Below are 13,596 nucleotides of genomic sequence, written 5' to 3'. Positions count from 1 at the left end.
AAAATAATTTCCAACTCTCAATCCATATTTATCTTACTACAAATGGCAGCAATATTTCACTTTAAACCCCTGTACAGTGCAATAGGAACAAGCCTAGCACAATGAGCAGTAAATAAAAATTGTCTTCTTTACTCTGTCTCTTCCTTGTAAATTGCCTCATAAATAATGAAAGGATGGAAGGTGAGGGATAGCTACTCCAAATAAGCATTTTTAAAAACATGGCCAGAGGTACCTTGGGAATCAGCCCCATTCCATTTGAAGGACCCACCACAACCTTTGGGACTGCCAGCATGACTCATCCTTCAAGGGGCAAACAGTGATGAATCAAATTAGGGCTTCTGGATTAACCTTTCCTTCTCTTCTGACTGCTCTTAAACACTCCGAAAAATATGTTCCAAGTGCATAAAGCTTCTGTGTGCAGAACCGCACAGGGCGCTGCACGTGGTTAAACACAGCCTTGGGAAGGTTCTGTGGCCCAGCTCAGCTTTGTGCAGGACAAGGAGGTGCTGAAGGAGTTTTACAAAGAGCATTACAGCAGGTGCACCCTGCAAGGGCCACACAACGTCATCTTATTGTTGCAATTTGCAGTTCTCTTATGGTTTTTGGCAAACAGCCTCTCCTGTGGGCTTGAAATGGGTGGGCCAAATTCTGTCCATAACATGTTGTGAAGCCCTGCTGACTTCAGAATTTTCTCTGTGTATTTAACGGGTCACAAAAACAAGGAGATGCTGAACTTCAGGGAGTCCATTAAATAACACACTCCAAAATGTCCTTTGAAAGGCAGCTAAGGACACACACCACAAACTTATCAGCACCTGTAGTCCAAAGAGGCTCCAGAAACCAACAGTGACAGCTTTTCATGAAATGCCTATTTCATTTCCTTTCTCTATTGTTTTTTTTCTGACCAGACATAGGAAGAACCGTGAAGCAGCCAGTGAACTTCTGATGAGACTGAAAGATAACAGGGATCTCCAAAAGTTTCTTCAGGATTGCCAGGAGGTAAATCATGCCCTTTCACTTTTATTGCTGAAAGCTGCATCCTGCAGAAGAGCATTCTTACTCCACATTTTATGAGGACTGAAATGCTCAGTCATCCAGTAGTATTTAGTGTGGAATAAACATAAAAAACCCCCTGACCATACCGCTGCAAAAAAGAATGTTTCTTTTCTCTTTTCCCATGAGCCAAATTTTCTTTTGTCATATAAGCTAAAGACATAGAAAACTGTTGAAAGCAGTGAAGATTTTTTGCTGTGATATAAATTATGACCGTGTGGAATGTGGTGGGATTAGCAGTGCACTTACTAAGAGTTTTGTCTACAGCTGTACAGATGTATGTGGCCTGGTGCAAGGGATTTCAGTGATGTCTAGCAAACATTAGAAGACTAGGAGGTTAAGAATAAAAAAGGAGCAAGATTAGGCTGGGTCATTTATGTGTGATTTACCTGATAGTTTACATGTGTTTAAAATTGTTAAGTATTATAACATTTGAAAAGAGAACATTTTTCCAGATTTTCTAATCACTTACATGGACTGTTTACACTGAAGAAAACATTTGAAAGTTTGGAATAGTCTTGTTCCTAGCACAAGGAATTAATCAAGTAATTTTCAGGTTATTTCATGGAGTACTGGCAGATAATAAAGAGCTTTGCCTGTGAGGTTTTGATCATAAGCTGGGCAAGTGGTGTTTGCTGCTTGGTTGCCTGGATTCAATCTGTTTCTCAGCATTGCATAAGCTGTCTATGAGCTTCCCTTCAAATGCTCCTTCCTTAGTAGTTAAAACATGACAGATTAGCAAAAATTCTGCTGTTATTAGCAGCAGCTTCTTCCTTCCTCTGTGACTGCTCTGGTACAAAGATCCCCTGGCTCTCAGGGCTCTCCTGGCCTCAGTGTCAGTGTGGGTGCGTTCCTTAGGAGCTGTTTTTTCTCCTATATCACTGGAAGAAATAGGAAAGCATGAAAGCTCTAGTGTTGGCTGCCTGAATGCCTTTCCTCTCCCTTGTTTCTCTCCAGACACTAAAACATGGATGTCTCGACCACATGGTTCAAAGACAAACGTACAATTACCCAAATGTCAGGGATTCCTCCAATCCTCTTGGAGAGCACATTAACCTTGGTGATAATTGAAGGGCTGCTTCCTGAGAAAACTTAGAATTTACATCAGTGTGGGGCCTGCTGACACCTCCGTTGGCCTGGAGGGTTTGTGATGGAGCAGCGATGGAGCAGCATGGTCCTGCAGGGTGGAAGGGAGTCAAGGCAACACCTCCCCCTTGGCTTTTTCCTTAGCTCTGCCTGTGAAGTTGGGAATTGTTAGGGAACAGCTTTGAGCCAGTCCCCATTTCACCTGGCAGTGACCCTTTGGCCTTCCTGCCCGCTGCTGCCATAGGGAGAGTTTCCCATCTGTGTGTAACTTGAGGAAAGGCAGAGTGTTGTCTGCAGCCCTGCCCTCCCCAGGGCAGCCACATTGTCACTGTCACCCTGTGCTGAGATGGTGTTGTGCTTGTGGCCTCCTGCCCCTTGCTCCTTCCTGCAGAGCCGGGGAGCAGCAGGATAATGCTCCTCACAGCAGCTCAGCAGTGATAAACCTTCCCTGCGGGGTCACAGGTGAGGGAAAACAGCAGATTTTGTTGTTGGGAGAAGTCAGAAACACTGTCACGGGTTAGTCCTGGGGCGCTGCTTTTCTGGCTATTTCTTCCACTCATCGATATGAATGTGTTAAATAAATTTGCTGAGTGAATGAAACAGTGACAGCAAAAAATCCTGAGTGGATGAGATGTGATAAATGTTAAAATTTAGTTTTCTTTGACTTCCTGCTCTTTCTCAGCTCACCTTTAAGGAGTTTACAGCTGACCTTCTCTCTGAGTGCTTGGAAGTCCCAGCACTGTCTGGGCTCATTTCTCCAGGGACATGGTGAAAGCTCTTGGCAAGACTCTGCACTCCAAAGTTTCTCTCCTGGAGTGTGCTGGCAGGACTTGCCATGTGAGCCTCCCTGCAGGATGGGCTGTGTCAGCTTGGCTCCTGGCACAGTCTGGGAAGTGCAGCAGCACTCGGAGCCCTCTCCCCTTGCCTTGCTGCAGTCTCTGCATTTCCCTTCCTTCATGCCGGGTTGGCACTGCCGAATGGGAGCCAGGAGTGGGAGCAGGATCTTGTGTACAGGTGCAAAGGATGGGAGGAAGCCTCATCCTCTCCTGGCCTTAACAACTTCTGGAGAAATAAATACTCTTAAGTGTCATTCTGAGGCAGTTTAGGGAAATGTTTTCTGAAAATCTACTTTTAACACTCAAGGTACTGGTTTTTAGAGCCTGTAGTGGCTGCAAACCCCAGATTTTAGCAGTGAGCCCTTAAATACTTTCTCTGCTTTTCTGTGCTCCGAGGGGTTTATCCTGACAGGCCCTGCCTGTGAGCCACATGTTGTCCCTGTCTTGCCTCCCCCCAGCTGGTAACAGGAATGATCCAGCCTCTCCTTGGGAAGCACTTTTAAATCCCCAGAAGCCTTAATGCTGTGGCTGAGTAAAAGCAAACAGTGAAAGCCAAGCAGTGCAATTTGCAGAGCAGAGCAGCTGTCTCCTCCCCAGAAAGGCAGGAGTAAAACCACTAATTCTGGGTTATATCCTAATCCCCATGTAGCCTTTGACTGTTCAGCAGCACAGTAGCCTGTTCTAATGTAAACTTCTGCCTACAAAGCTCTTCACCAACATGAGCATTTTTCTGTTTAGACTTGATGGGAAGATCCAATGAGGAGTTTCTCTGATTGCTCTAAGTTTTCCCTTTTTGTGGAAGGGTGCATTTAAGGGACAATTGAAATTTTAAAGAGCAATTGAAAAGAGGTCCATGAGTGCTCAATGGAATTTGTTGCCCTGTGTCCTGAGCACACAGCAGAGGCCTCTGCTCCTCCCCTTTTTGGGCTGCTTGCTCACCCAAGTGCTGTTCTAGAAACCAAACTAAGATTTGTTTTGACATTTTCCGCTCTATGCAAAAAATGAACCTTTTCAAATTCTATAAACATTCATGTGAATGTGGTTTTTATCCACACCTCAGGGATAGATGAGGCACTCAGACTCACCCTAGGAGGAAATGTGATGTTGGCTGCTAGGATTATTTTCACATTCCATTTGCCCTTGGCAAATCAACTGTCTCTTAAAGTATTGGTTTTCTCTAGTAGTGCTATGAAAATTGTCCCCAGTGCCTTTGCATTTGCTGAAAATCAGAAAGAAAACAGTCTTGGATTTTATATAATGGGAAAAGGAAAGTCTCCAACACCAAAACACTCTTGGAGACTGGACAAATAAACAAAATACTTATGTAATCATATACAGAGAAAAGGCTGAGGGGAAAAGGTACAAATGTGCTGTGAGTTAATGGTACAAAATCGTCTCTACCAACCTCTACAAAACCATCTGGCCAATAAGTAGGACAGGTGTCCCTGTGATGCCTTTCTCTTGCTGTCGAAGTGGGTGAGACCTGTGTGTTTGATTTTGCTTATCACAGAGGTGATTCCTTTCTGCTTGAATCATGTCTTATTTATGTATTGGAGATGGATGCTTGAATTGAGCTGTTAAAGAGGCAAATCCTTGACTGAACCCTGAGTAAGAGCAGTCTCTGAGTCTCACACAACTCTTCTGTAGAGGCCTCTCTTTACCCTTGATCTGGAGGCATTTTGCATTATTTCACACTAGAAATGTTTCCTCACACCCCCATGTATTTTCCTTTCCAGCTCTCCCTCTGGATCAATGAGAAGATGCTCACAGCCCAGGATATGTCCTATGATGAGGCAAGGAACCTGCACAGCAAGTGGCTGAAGCATCAGGCATTCATGGCAGAGCTTGCATCCAACAAAGAGTGGCTGGAGAAGATTGAAAAGGTAAGTGAAGAACATTCAAAAAATGCCCTTATCTTTGTCCAGGGTGGTTGTGCACCAAGATGGGATCTGCTGCTCTGCAGAACTGGTCCTTAAATCATCCCACAGCTGAGGCTAAAGGAGATTTCTGGTGCACTGTATTTCCATCCAACCCATTTTATTCCTCACTGATGTTAAAAGGCTTTTATCCAAGACATTCACTCAGACATTGGCTGAGGTGCCAGTTTAGTTTTGTCTAGTCTTTCAGAAGGAAGGCATAGCCTAAATTTCATACCCGAAGGGTAAGTGGGGCAAATGTTGGGATTGGAGCCAGTGAAGTAGAGTCACTTCCCGGGAAATAACAGAATATAGGGAATAGCTGAGTTTATTCTCCTGTGCTGCTAAGCTGGTGTTCATTCATTTAGGACTATAACCAAGTTGCCTTTCCCCATGCAAAATTAGGGCATGAGGTAAAGAACATCCAGTTTTGTGATTAATTAAGATTCACAGCTCTGTATCAAGTTACTTTGAAGCCTTAATACGCTGTGGTGAGCTGTGCTTCCCCCCCTATTTCTCCTGTGCAGCTCTGGAGCACTGAGGAGTCTCCTCTTTAGCTCTGACAGTGGGTTTCTGTTCAGTGTAAGTTAGCTTAATTGCTCATTTCCTCTCCCACTTTGGCACTCCATATCCCATTAGAGGCTTTTCTGTGATCTGCAAATAGCAATACCCGTTAATGGTGTAATTAGAAGGCTGCTCTTAGTACTGGAAGTTCCTTTTTAGTGATGCTAATAATCCTCCTCCTTTGCCTCTGGAAAATCAGATTGCAGCAAAGGACCAGGGTTGTGTACAGAGTTGTGACAGTCCCTGGATTAACATTCATATGGAATGTGCTGGGTTGGGGGCAGCATTCCCATCTGCACCCGGGTGCAGAGATAGAAGGATAATTAGAATAAAGACAATATTTCCCAAACTCTCCCAGCATTATGCTGGGTGTTCATGGTTCTCTGGTGGTGTGGCCCCCAGAAGCTGGGGCCTCAGGAGACTCAGTGTGTGCAGCTCCAGCTCCCTGCTCCATCGTGCCGGAGCCATAGCCCCAGGAGCTCCCTTCAGGGAACGTGTGGAATGGAGAAGAGAAAGGAAGCATTGCTTGACCTTCCCATTGCTAAAAACCCGTCTTCCAGGCAGCAGAGGGACCTGGGAGCTGATTTTCTGGAAGGAGTCACTGGATAATTGGAGATAGAAAATGAGTGGTTGATGCTGTCAGCAGATGAGGAATCCTGAGTGCTTATTAATCAGGATAATTGCCCTAACGGGCTGTGAGTGCTCCCGAGGAGGTACCATTTGGTTGCTCTTTGCTTTGCAGGAGGGAATGCAGCTCATTGCAGAGAAACCAGAGACCGAGGCCGTGGTGAAGGAGAAGCTGACGGGTCTCCACCAAATGTGGGATGAGCTTGAATCCACCACCCAGACCAAGGCTCAGCGTCTCTTTGATGCAAACAAGGCAGAGCTTTTTACCCAGAGCTGTGCAGACCTGGATAAGTGGCTGAATGGTTTGGAGAGCCAAATCCAGTCAGATGACTACGGAAAAGATCTCACCAGTGTCAACATCCTGTTGAAGAAGCAGCAGGTAAACAGAGCATGGGGTGCAGTGGGCAGACAGCAGATACCTGCACTCAAAGGAACAGGCAGGGCAGGCTTTCAGTTTTGGAAAGAAAGAATTGCTTTTCTTTCTTCCTATTCTTTCATGTATCTTTAAGAAGAAGAAGAAATATATCCAGCAACAAATCAGACACTAATTATTAACACGGTACATCCTCAGTGACCAGCATCTGTTCTCCCTTCTGAGGAAGCTGTTGATGTGCCCTAATCATATCAACAACTTTCATCTCAAGTTTTCAGGACCTTTTTGCCATGTTTCTGTTTAGATGCTGGAGAATCAAATGGATGTCCGTAAGAAGGAGATAGAGGAGCTGCAAAGCCAGGCGAGGGCTTTGAGCCAAGAGGGCAAGAGCACAGATGAAGTTGATGGCAAACGCCTTACTGTAGAAAAGAAATTCTTGGAGCTGCTAGAGCCTTTGAATGAGAGAAAGGCCAACCTGCTGGCCTCCAAAGAGATCCACCAGTTCAACCGGGATGTGGAAGATGAAATTGTGAGTATTAAAGAAATCCCGCTCCCGCGCCAGTAGGACAGTTTTGGAATACTGCTGCTTTCTGCAGCTTGTGTGCACCAGCCTCTCTCTGCTGCCCCAACTGTATCTGGAGTTGGTTGAAATCATGTGTTCTCTCTCTTTCAGTTGTGGGTTGGAGAGAGGATGCCCATAGCTACATCTACTGATCATGGACACAACCTCCAGACTGTGCAGCTACTAATAAAGAAAAATCAGGTAAGTAGGTGCTGTTAGAGCTCCATATCTGCTATTTCTCCTTAGTGCTGACTAATTCGGCAAGGAAAGGTTTGGGCTAAAACAGTGGGTGCTGTGGTGTGACCACAGGTGGTGGCACAGCGCCAGGTTGCCCACATGAGCTCATGGCATGTGTTTGGCTGCCCCTCTGGAATTAAGACCCCTGACTTGCATTTCCTATTCATTTGTGCATTGTCTCATCAGTCAATTTTCTCCCATGTAGACCCTTCAGAAAGAAATCCAGGGCCACCAGCCTCGTATCGATGACATCTTCGAGAGGAGTCAGAACATTATCACAGAGAGCAGCCCCAATGCTGAAGTCATTCAGCAGAGACTTGCAGACTTGAAGCAGCTGTGGAACCTCCTCATCGAGGAGACGGAGAAGCGCCACAAGCGCCTGGAGGAGTCTCACAGGGCTCAGCAGTATTACTTCGATGCAGCCGAGGCTGAGGCCTGGATGAGTGAGCAGGAGCTCTACATGATGTCAGAAGAGAAAGCCAAGGTGAGCAGCTCCACAGTGACACTGCTGTGGGCTTAATTGCTTTGCTGGAGGGAGGCAGGTGACATAGTTTAATGTGGCACTATGGAATGGTAACATAAACGAATTTAACTTCCTGGTGAAGCCTCAAGTGATCATGGCTGCTATCTGTTCTGACATCTCTGATAGTGTGCAGGATAGGCTGTGCTGTGTGGAGCCAGGTAAGCATCCTCACACTGCAGAGGGCAACTCTGTGCCTGCCTTCACTGCAAGGTTAGGATTGCCAGTGCGGTCCAGTTAGGTCCAGTTTTCTGTTAGTTTTGAATGACAGCACAATTCACCTGGCTGTGAAACAGGGCCTGACAGTCAGTCAGCTGCTACCCCTGTCACCAGCCTTGACTCCCAGCCACCATCAGCTTTGAATCCCAGCTTCAGACCATACCAAAGAGAAAGTAAACTCCTGTTTTCCAAGGAGATGTTAGTGCTGGAGCTTGTTTGTTATCAACATAAATGCACCATGTTCACTGCCCTGAGAAAATAAAGCACAGCTTTGTATCAGGAGAACACATTCCAAAGGTTCTCAATTCAGTCTCCAGTTAAAAATGGCTCGTTTTCTTTTTTGTCTATTGCAAATAGCTCACTGTGCAAAATACTGTATTGAAAAGATTTACGGACAATATCAGTTAGCACTGAGAGTGGGGGCTGTTTTTCTTAGCTATAGCAGTGCATAAAAAGTTTTGATTGGAACTTCTCCAGGCACTTTGGTGGAGAATCCATTGGCATGGGCTGTGTAGGATTTCTTTTCTTTGCCCCATGCTGTTGTTGAGATACCTGACAAGTGGTGTGTCTTAATCTGTTCCATGTTTCTGAGCCCTGCACCAGTGTTGTGGAAACACACAAAAAGCTTCATAGAAGAGGAAACTCGACATGCTCAATGCCCAGCTGATGTAATTTTGTTCTGTACCCCAGAGGGGTTGATGCATTATCTCTTTCACTCATTATTTTGCTTTTTGGGGGTACCATTTGCTGTGACATCAACTGTTCTATACCGCTGGCAGAAGGGCTTGTCTTCAGGCTGTACTTGGGAGCAGCTCCTTATAATTCTTCCTATCATTTTCTGTCACCCTTACAGGATGAACAGAGTGCAGTGTCCATGCTGAAGAAACACCAGATTTTGGAACAAGCTGTAGAAGATTATGCTGAAACTGTGCACCAGCTTTCAAAGACCAGCAGAACTTTGGTGGCAGATAATCACCCAGAAAGGTATTAACTGCCATTTTTAATTGGATCATGAGTTGTTTTATCAATTCAGTCCCTTCCTTGGGTGGTTCTGACACACAAAGACCACAGCAAAGAGTAAGTAGCTCAGAAACTCATACAGAGGAGAGGAGTTCAGCCTCACTCAATTCAGGGTGTGTGTTGGACCACCCTGATTTGGCCAGAGACAGGGTCAGTATGTGCAGCTGCTGATTTCTGGTGGTTCTGGACACCTGGAGTACCTGTCTGTTGTGTCCCCTGTGCAGGCTGCAGTGTCAGGTCTGCCAGCACTGCTGAACCTCACAGAGGTGGGGCAGTCCTCAGGGACACAGTCCAGATCTGCTCCTCCAACCAACTTTTACGTCCAGCACAGAAGGTCACAGTTGTTAATCCTTCTGCAGTGCTCCCCAAGATCTGCCTCTTCTCTTTGAGGTTCCAGCAGAAGCAGAACCTGGAATCAGATGCTTTAAACATGGGCACATTAACATCTTACTTTTGGCAAATTTAGCTCATCTTTCATAAATGGCTTTCCCTGGGGGACAATTTAGGAAGCTTAAGAAACATTTTGCTGTAAGAGCTGCAGCTCAGCAGACACAATTCTCCACTGGCTTCAGCTGGAAGGCTGATTCCACTCTGAGGCTGATGTATTTAACTGCTCAGCCTGCACAGGCTGGAAGGTGGCACTGGCCTAGGACAGACACACTCTACCTCTGGTGGCAGGTTGTTATTTAACTCTAAAGCACTCTCTTGTGGTCATGATTGCTTCTGATGAGAGCAGATTTCCTGGCTGAGCTGTCTGAGTACCGGAATAACATCATCAGCTTTACAAGGCAGAGGGAAGGCACTTTGACAGCACTGTATGGCTCAGACAAAATAGAGGCAAAAGATACAGCAAGTAGAAATATTCATCCCTTGTGCAAATGCTGAGCTTTAGGGAAACCCATGAGTACTGCTGAACTCTGAAGCAGAGTTTGACTGAAAAGGAACTGCTCCCTGGCTCAGCAGCTCAGATCCTGCCTGTAGCTTTGGGAGAAGACTCTGGTGTGATCTGTGGCCAGACAAATGGAGAGCTGGATTCCAGCTCCCCTCTCTAAAGCCAGGGGGTTACAGTACAGGACAGACAAGTTTCCCAGCTATTGCTGTCACCTCTGCCAGCAGAGGATCTGCCCAGCGTGTCCAAGTTGAATTCCTGCCTGCAGCAGACATGCGTTCTGTGGATTAAATGCCCCGAATGACTTTTATTCCTTGCAGTTTTCCCCATTTGGTTTTGCTTGCAAAGGCAGTGCAGACTCAGTGCTGTTTGGTTTTCCAGCGAGCGCATCAGCATGCGCCAGTCCAAGGTGGACAAGCTCTATGCGGGCCTGAAGGACCTCGCTGAGGAGAGGAGGGGCAAGCTGGACGAGAGGCACCGGCTGTTCCAGCTCAACCGCGAGGTGGACGACCTGGAGCAGTGGATCGCCGAGAGGGAGGTGGTGGCAGGGTCCCACGAGCTGGGCCAGGACTACGAACACGTCACAGTGAGTCCTTGGGGAAGCCCTCTCTGGGTGCTGCTCACAGAGGGTGGCTGGGCTCGCTCAGGTCTCTCTGTAGGCACAGCGCTGCATGAGGCTCTTTCTGTGCCCTCCAGATGCTGCAGGAGCGGTTCCGGGAATTCGCCCGGGACACCGGGAACATCGGGCAGGAGCGGGTGGATACTGTCAACCACATGGCGGATGAACTCATCAACTCCGGCCATTCGGACGCTGCCACGATCGCCGAGTGGAAGGACGGACTCAATGAGGCCTGGGCAGATCTCCTGGAGCTCATTGACACGAGAACACAGATCCTTGCAGCCTCTTATGAACTGCACAAATTTTACCACGATGCCAAGGAGGTCTTAGGACGTATCCAAGACAAACATAAGAAACTGCCCGAGGAGCTTGGTAGAGACCAAAACACAGTGGAAACACTACAGAGAATGCACACGACATTTGAGCACGATATCCAGGCCCTGGGCACCCAGGTGTGTGGCAGGTGAACTGTGGGTGTGGGAGCCTGAGCTGCAGAGTTTGCTGCTGCCCTTGGCTGCTCCGTGGCTGGGAGACAGAGTGCTGCCAGCTGCTTCCCACATGTTGTGCTGTGGGAATAACCTCACCTGCATCCTTTTCTTATCTGTCTGTCTGCTGCTCTACCATTGCATTCAGTTGATTATCTAAAGTAGCAATCTGTAAGTACACGGGCTTCTGAACATGTTGGCAATTGTTGGACGTTATTCCATTTCCTGTCCTTTGCTGAAGAAGAAATGAGAAAGGCAGAGAGCTTCTGTATTGATTTAAAGTACAAAATATGAAGGAATGTATAAGCCTGGTTGGCTTTTTGAGGTTTGGTTTTATTTTGGTTGGTCAGTTTGGGTTTTTTTGGGTTTTAAAAACAACAAAAAGCCCTGGTCAAACCCTTTGTGCCAGGTACTGTTTATTTTTCCTTTCTGAGAGGCAAAGACCCACACAGAGGCTTTCTGACTTGGTTATGAACCTGGGCATTCTGAATTGAATATGGCCTTTCTTGGTGCTTCCTAAGAGCAAAAGAGATTTAAAATCCACAGTTCAGACTAAGATTTTTAAAAGCATTCAAACTTGATCTAATTCTGAATCTTTTGAAGCCAAGGTGTGTCAAGTAGAAGGTGGCAGCTGCTCATACAGCACAGGGGGGGTTCTAAATCAAAATACAACATTCAGCTGCCACAAGGAGAATTTGGGAAGGGAGCAAGTTGCTTAAGGAATGGAGGAATTTACAACTGACTGTATTTATCCCAGTAGGTCAGGAAAGAGCTTTTATGGCCCAGCTGCCAGCCAATTCTCAGTTATGTAGCAATTTACACTAAAACAAAGGAGATAGAGCAAGCATTTGCTTTTCCAGGTGTTTTACTTTCAGAAGCTGTAGATTTTATACAGAAAATGGGAGACATTCACAAAACATCAATCCCAGTCTCTCAAAAAGGTAATTATAATCAAGACCTAAATGAAGGAATATGTAATCACAGTACAGAGCTGTGGGGAAAGCACTTAGGATAATTTCTGGGTGAAGCAGCCAGAGCACTGAGATAGATCATTATGAGAGAGGCATGGTCTCTGTGCCTGTAGCTAGAAGGCTGTTTGATTTGATGCTAAAAACATAATTAGACAAGAGCTATTGGAATGTTTCCTGGCTTGAAAAATATGGAAAACAGTCAGGAATTAGCATTTGCCATCCCAAGACAGTGTTTGAAAGGAAAAGATTTCTAATAGTAGAAGGTTCTTAACATTTCCAAATTTTCTTCTCTGTGAAGTCATTATCTATGTTTTTGAAAAATGACCTCTGTCAGCTGGAGTAGTGGTTTGGATACAGAGTTCCCAAGTGCCATTGTCACTTGTGTGAGAGGAAGGGAGTTTGATGATGAAAATGGTCCCCATTTGCCCTGACATGTAACAGTCAGCTTGTTTTGGCACCATGTCTTGCAGCAAGTTCAGGCAGTGGCAAATCTTTGCTATTTTGGGGATCCCTTGACCCTACAGTGTTCTCTGAGGGATAATGCTGGCTTAATAACAGCACAGACCTTTCTACTGTCAACAGACCAAATGCATTTGCAGTGACTTTAGAAAGCCCCTCAGGTGATGAATTAGCAGATAAGTGTCCCTGTATCTGTGACTCAGGAGTCACAAACCCACTGATGGCTTTGTGTCTCCCAAACCACCACAGGTGCGACAGCTGCAGGAGGATGCAGCGCGCCTCCAGGCTGCCTATGCTGGGGACAAGGCCGACGACATCCAGAAGAGGGAAAACGAGGTCCTGGAGGCATGGAAGGCACTGCTGGATGCCTGTGAGGGCCGCAGGGTGAGGCTGGTGGACACAGGAGACAAATTCCGCTTCTTCAGCATGGTTCGGGATCTCATGCTCTGGATGGAAGACGTTATCCGGCAGATAGAAGCCCAGGAAAAGCCAAGGTAATGTGAGGCATCTCTTCTCCATCAGAAGATAAGGCTGAGGAACATCTGTAGGGCTCAGTATCACTGAGAGTGGCTTTCAGAGCCTGCTGCTGCAGCAGCTTGTGGGTGGCTGCTGGAATAATAGCCTTGGAAAATAGTAGCCAAAGAGATTTGGTCTCACACTGGGGTTATTTGATCTCTGATTCAGGCCAGAGTGGTGCTGTTCTTAAGGAAAGGCTTCCTGAACTACAAAGACAATCTAGGATTCAATTTTTCCTCATTGAGTTGTGGGTCAGTTTGAAAATGTAACAGCTGTTAAACTTGAAATCTGTGTTTCTGGTCATTTTAGGGACGTTTCATCCGTGGAACTCCTCATGAACAATCACCAGGGGATCAAAGCGGAAATTGATGCCCGAAATGACAGCTTCACTACGTGCATTGAGCTTGGCAAGTCTCTGCTGGCCAGGAAACACTACGCATCTGAGGAGGTACCGTGCTCCCTGCATACAGCCATGGGCTCCTGGGGCTTCTTTCCATGGGAGAAACCTGCCCTGTGTCACCCACAGAGGAACAAAGACAAGTGTCACCTCAGGGACTGGTGCACTTATGTGCTGCTGGGAAATCAGGGTATAACTTCACTCTGGGAATTCATGGTGGGTAGCAGAGGTGGCATCGAGATTTAAA

General features: G+C 46.3%; 1 protein-coding gene across 3 annotated transcripts in view; it reads left to right on the top strand.

The window, feature by feature from the left end:
• The window catches only part of SPTBN1 (spectrin beta, non-erythrocytic 1), a 116,709-nt gene that overhangs the window by 89,804 nt on the left and 13,309 nt on the right, over positions 1-13,596 (top strand). For all 3 annotated transcript variants that reach the window (XM_042021064.1, XM_042021065.1, XM_042021066.1), the window contains 11 exons: positions 909-999; positions 4,712-4,858; positions 6,198-6,461; positions 6,760-6,984; positions 7,129-7,218; positions 7,460-7,738; positions 8,847-8,977; positions 10,284-10,488; positions 10,599-10,973; positions 12,686-12,930; positions 13,262-13,400. In XM_042021064.1, coding sequence (XP_041876998.1) covers positions 909-999; positions 4,712-4,858; positions 6,198-6,461; positions 6,760-6,984; positions 7,129-7,218; positions 7,460-7,738; positions 8,847-8,977; positions 10,284-10,488; positions 10,599-10,973; positions 12,686-12,930; positions 13,262-13,400 — 2,191 coding nt within the window. The remainder of the gene's footprint in view (positions 1-908; positions 1,000-4,711; positions 4,859-6,197; positions 6,462-6,759; positions 6,985-7,128; positions 7,219-7,459; positions 7,739-8,846; positions 8,978-10,283; positions 10,489-10,598; positions 10,974-12,685; positions 12,931-13,261; positions 13,401-13,596) is intronic.

The sequence above is a fragment of the Corvus kubaryi genome, unplaced genomic scaffold, assembly GCF_017639235.1.
Source record: "Corvus kubaryi isolate FWS band 111438036 unplaced genomic scaffold, C.kubaryi_AGA036_p1.0 37103, whole genome shotgun sequence".
In the NCBI taxonomy this organism is placed as follows: Eukaryota; Metazoa; Chordata; class Aves; order Passeriformes; family Corvidae; genus Corvus; species Corvus kubaryi.
This window is presented reverse-complemented; position numbering and strand designations above follow the sequence as displayed.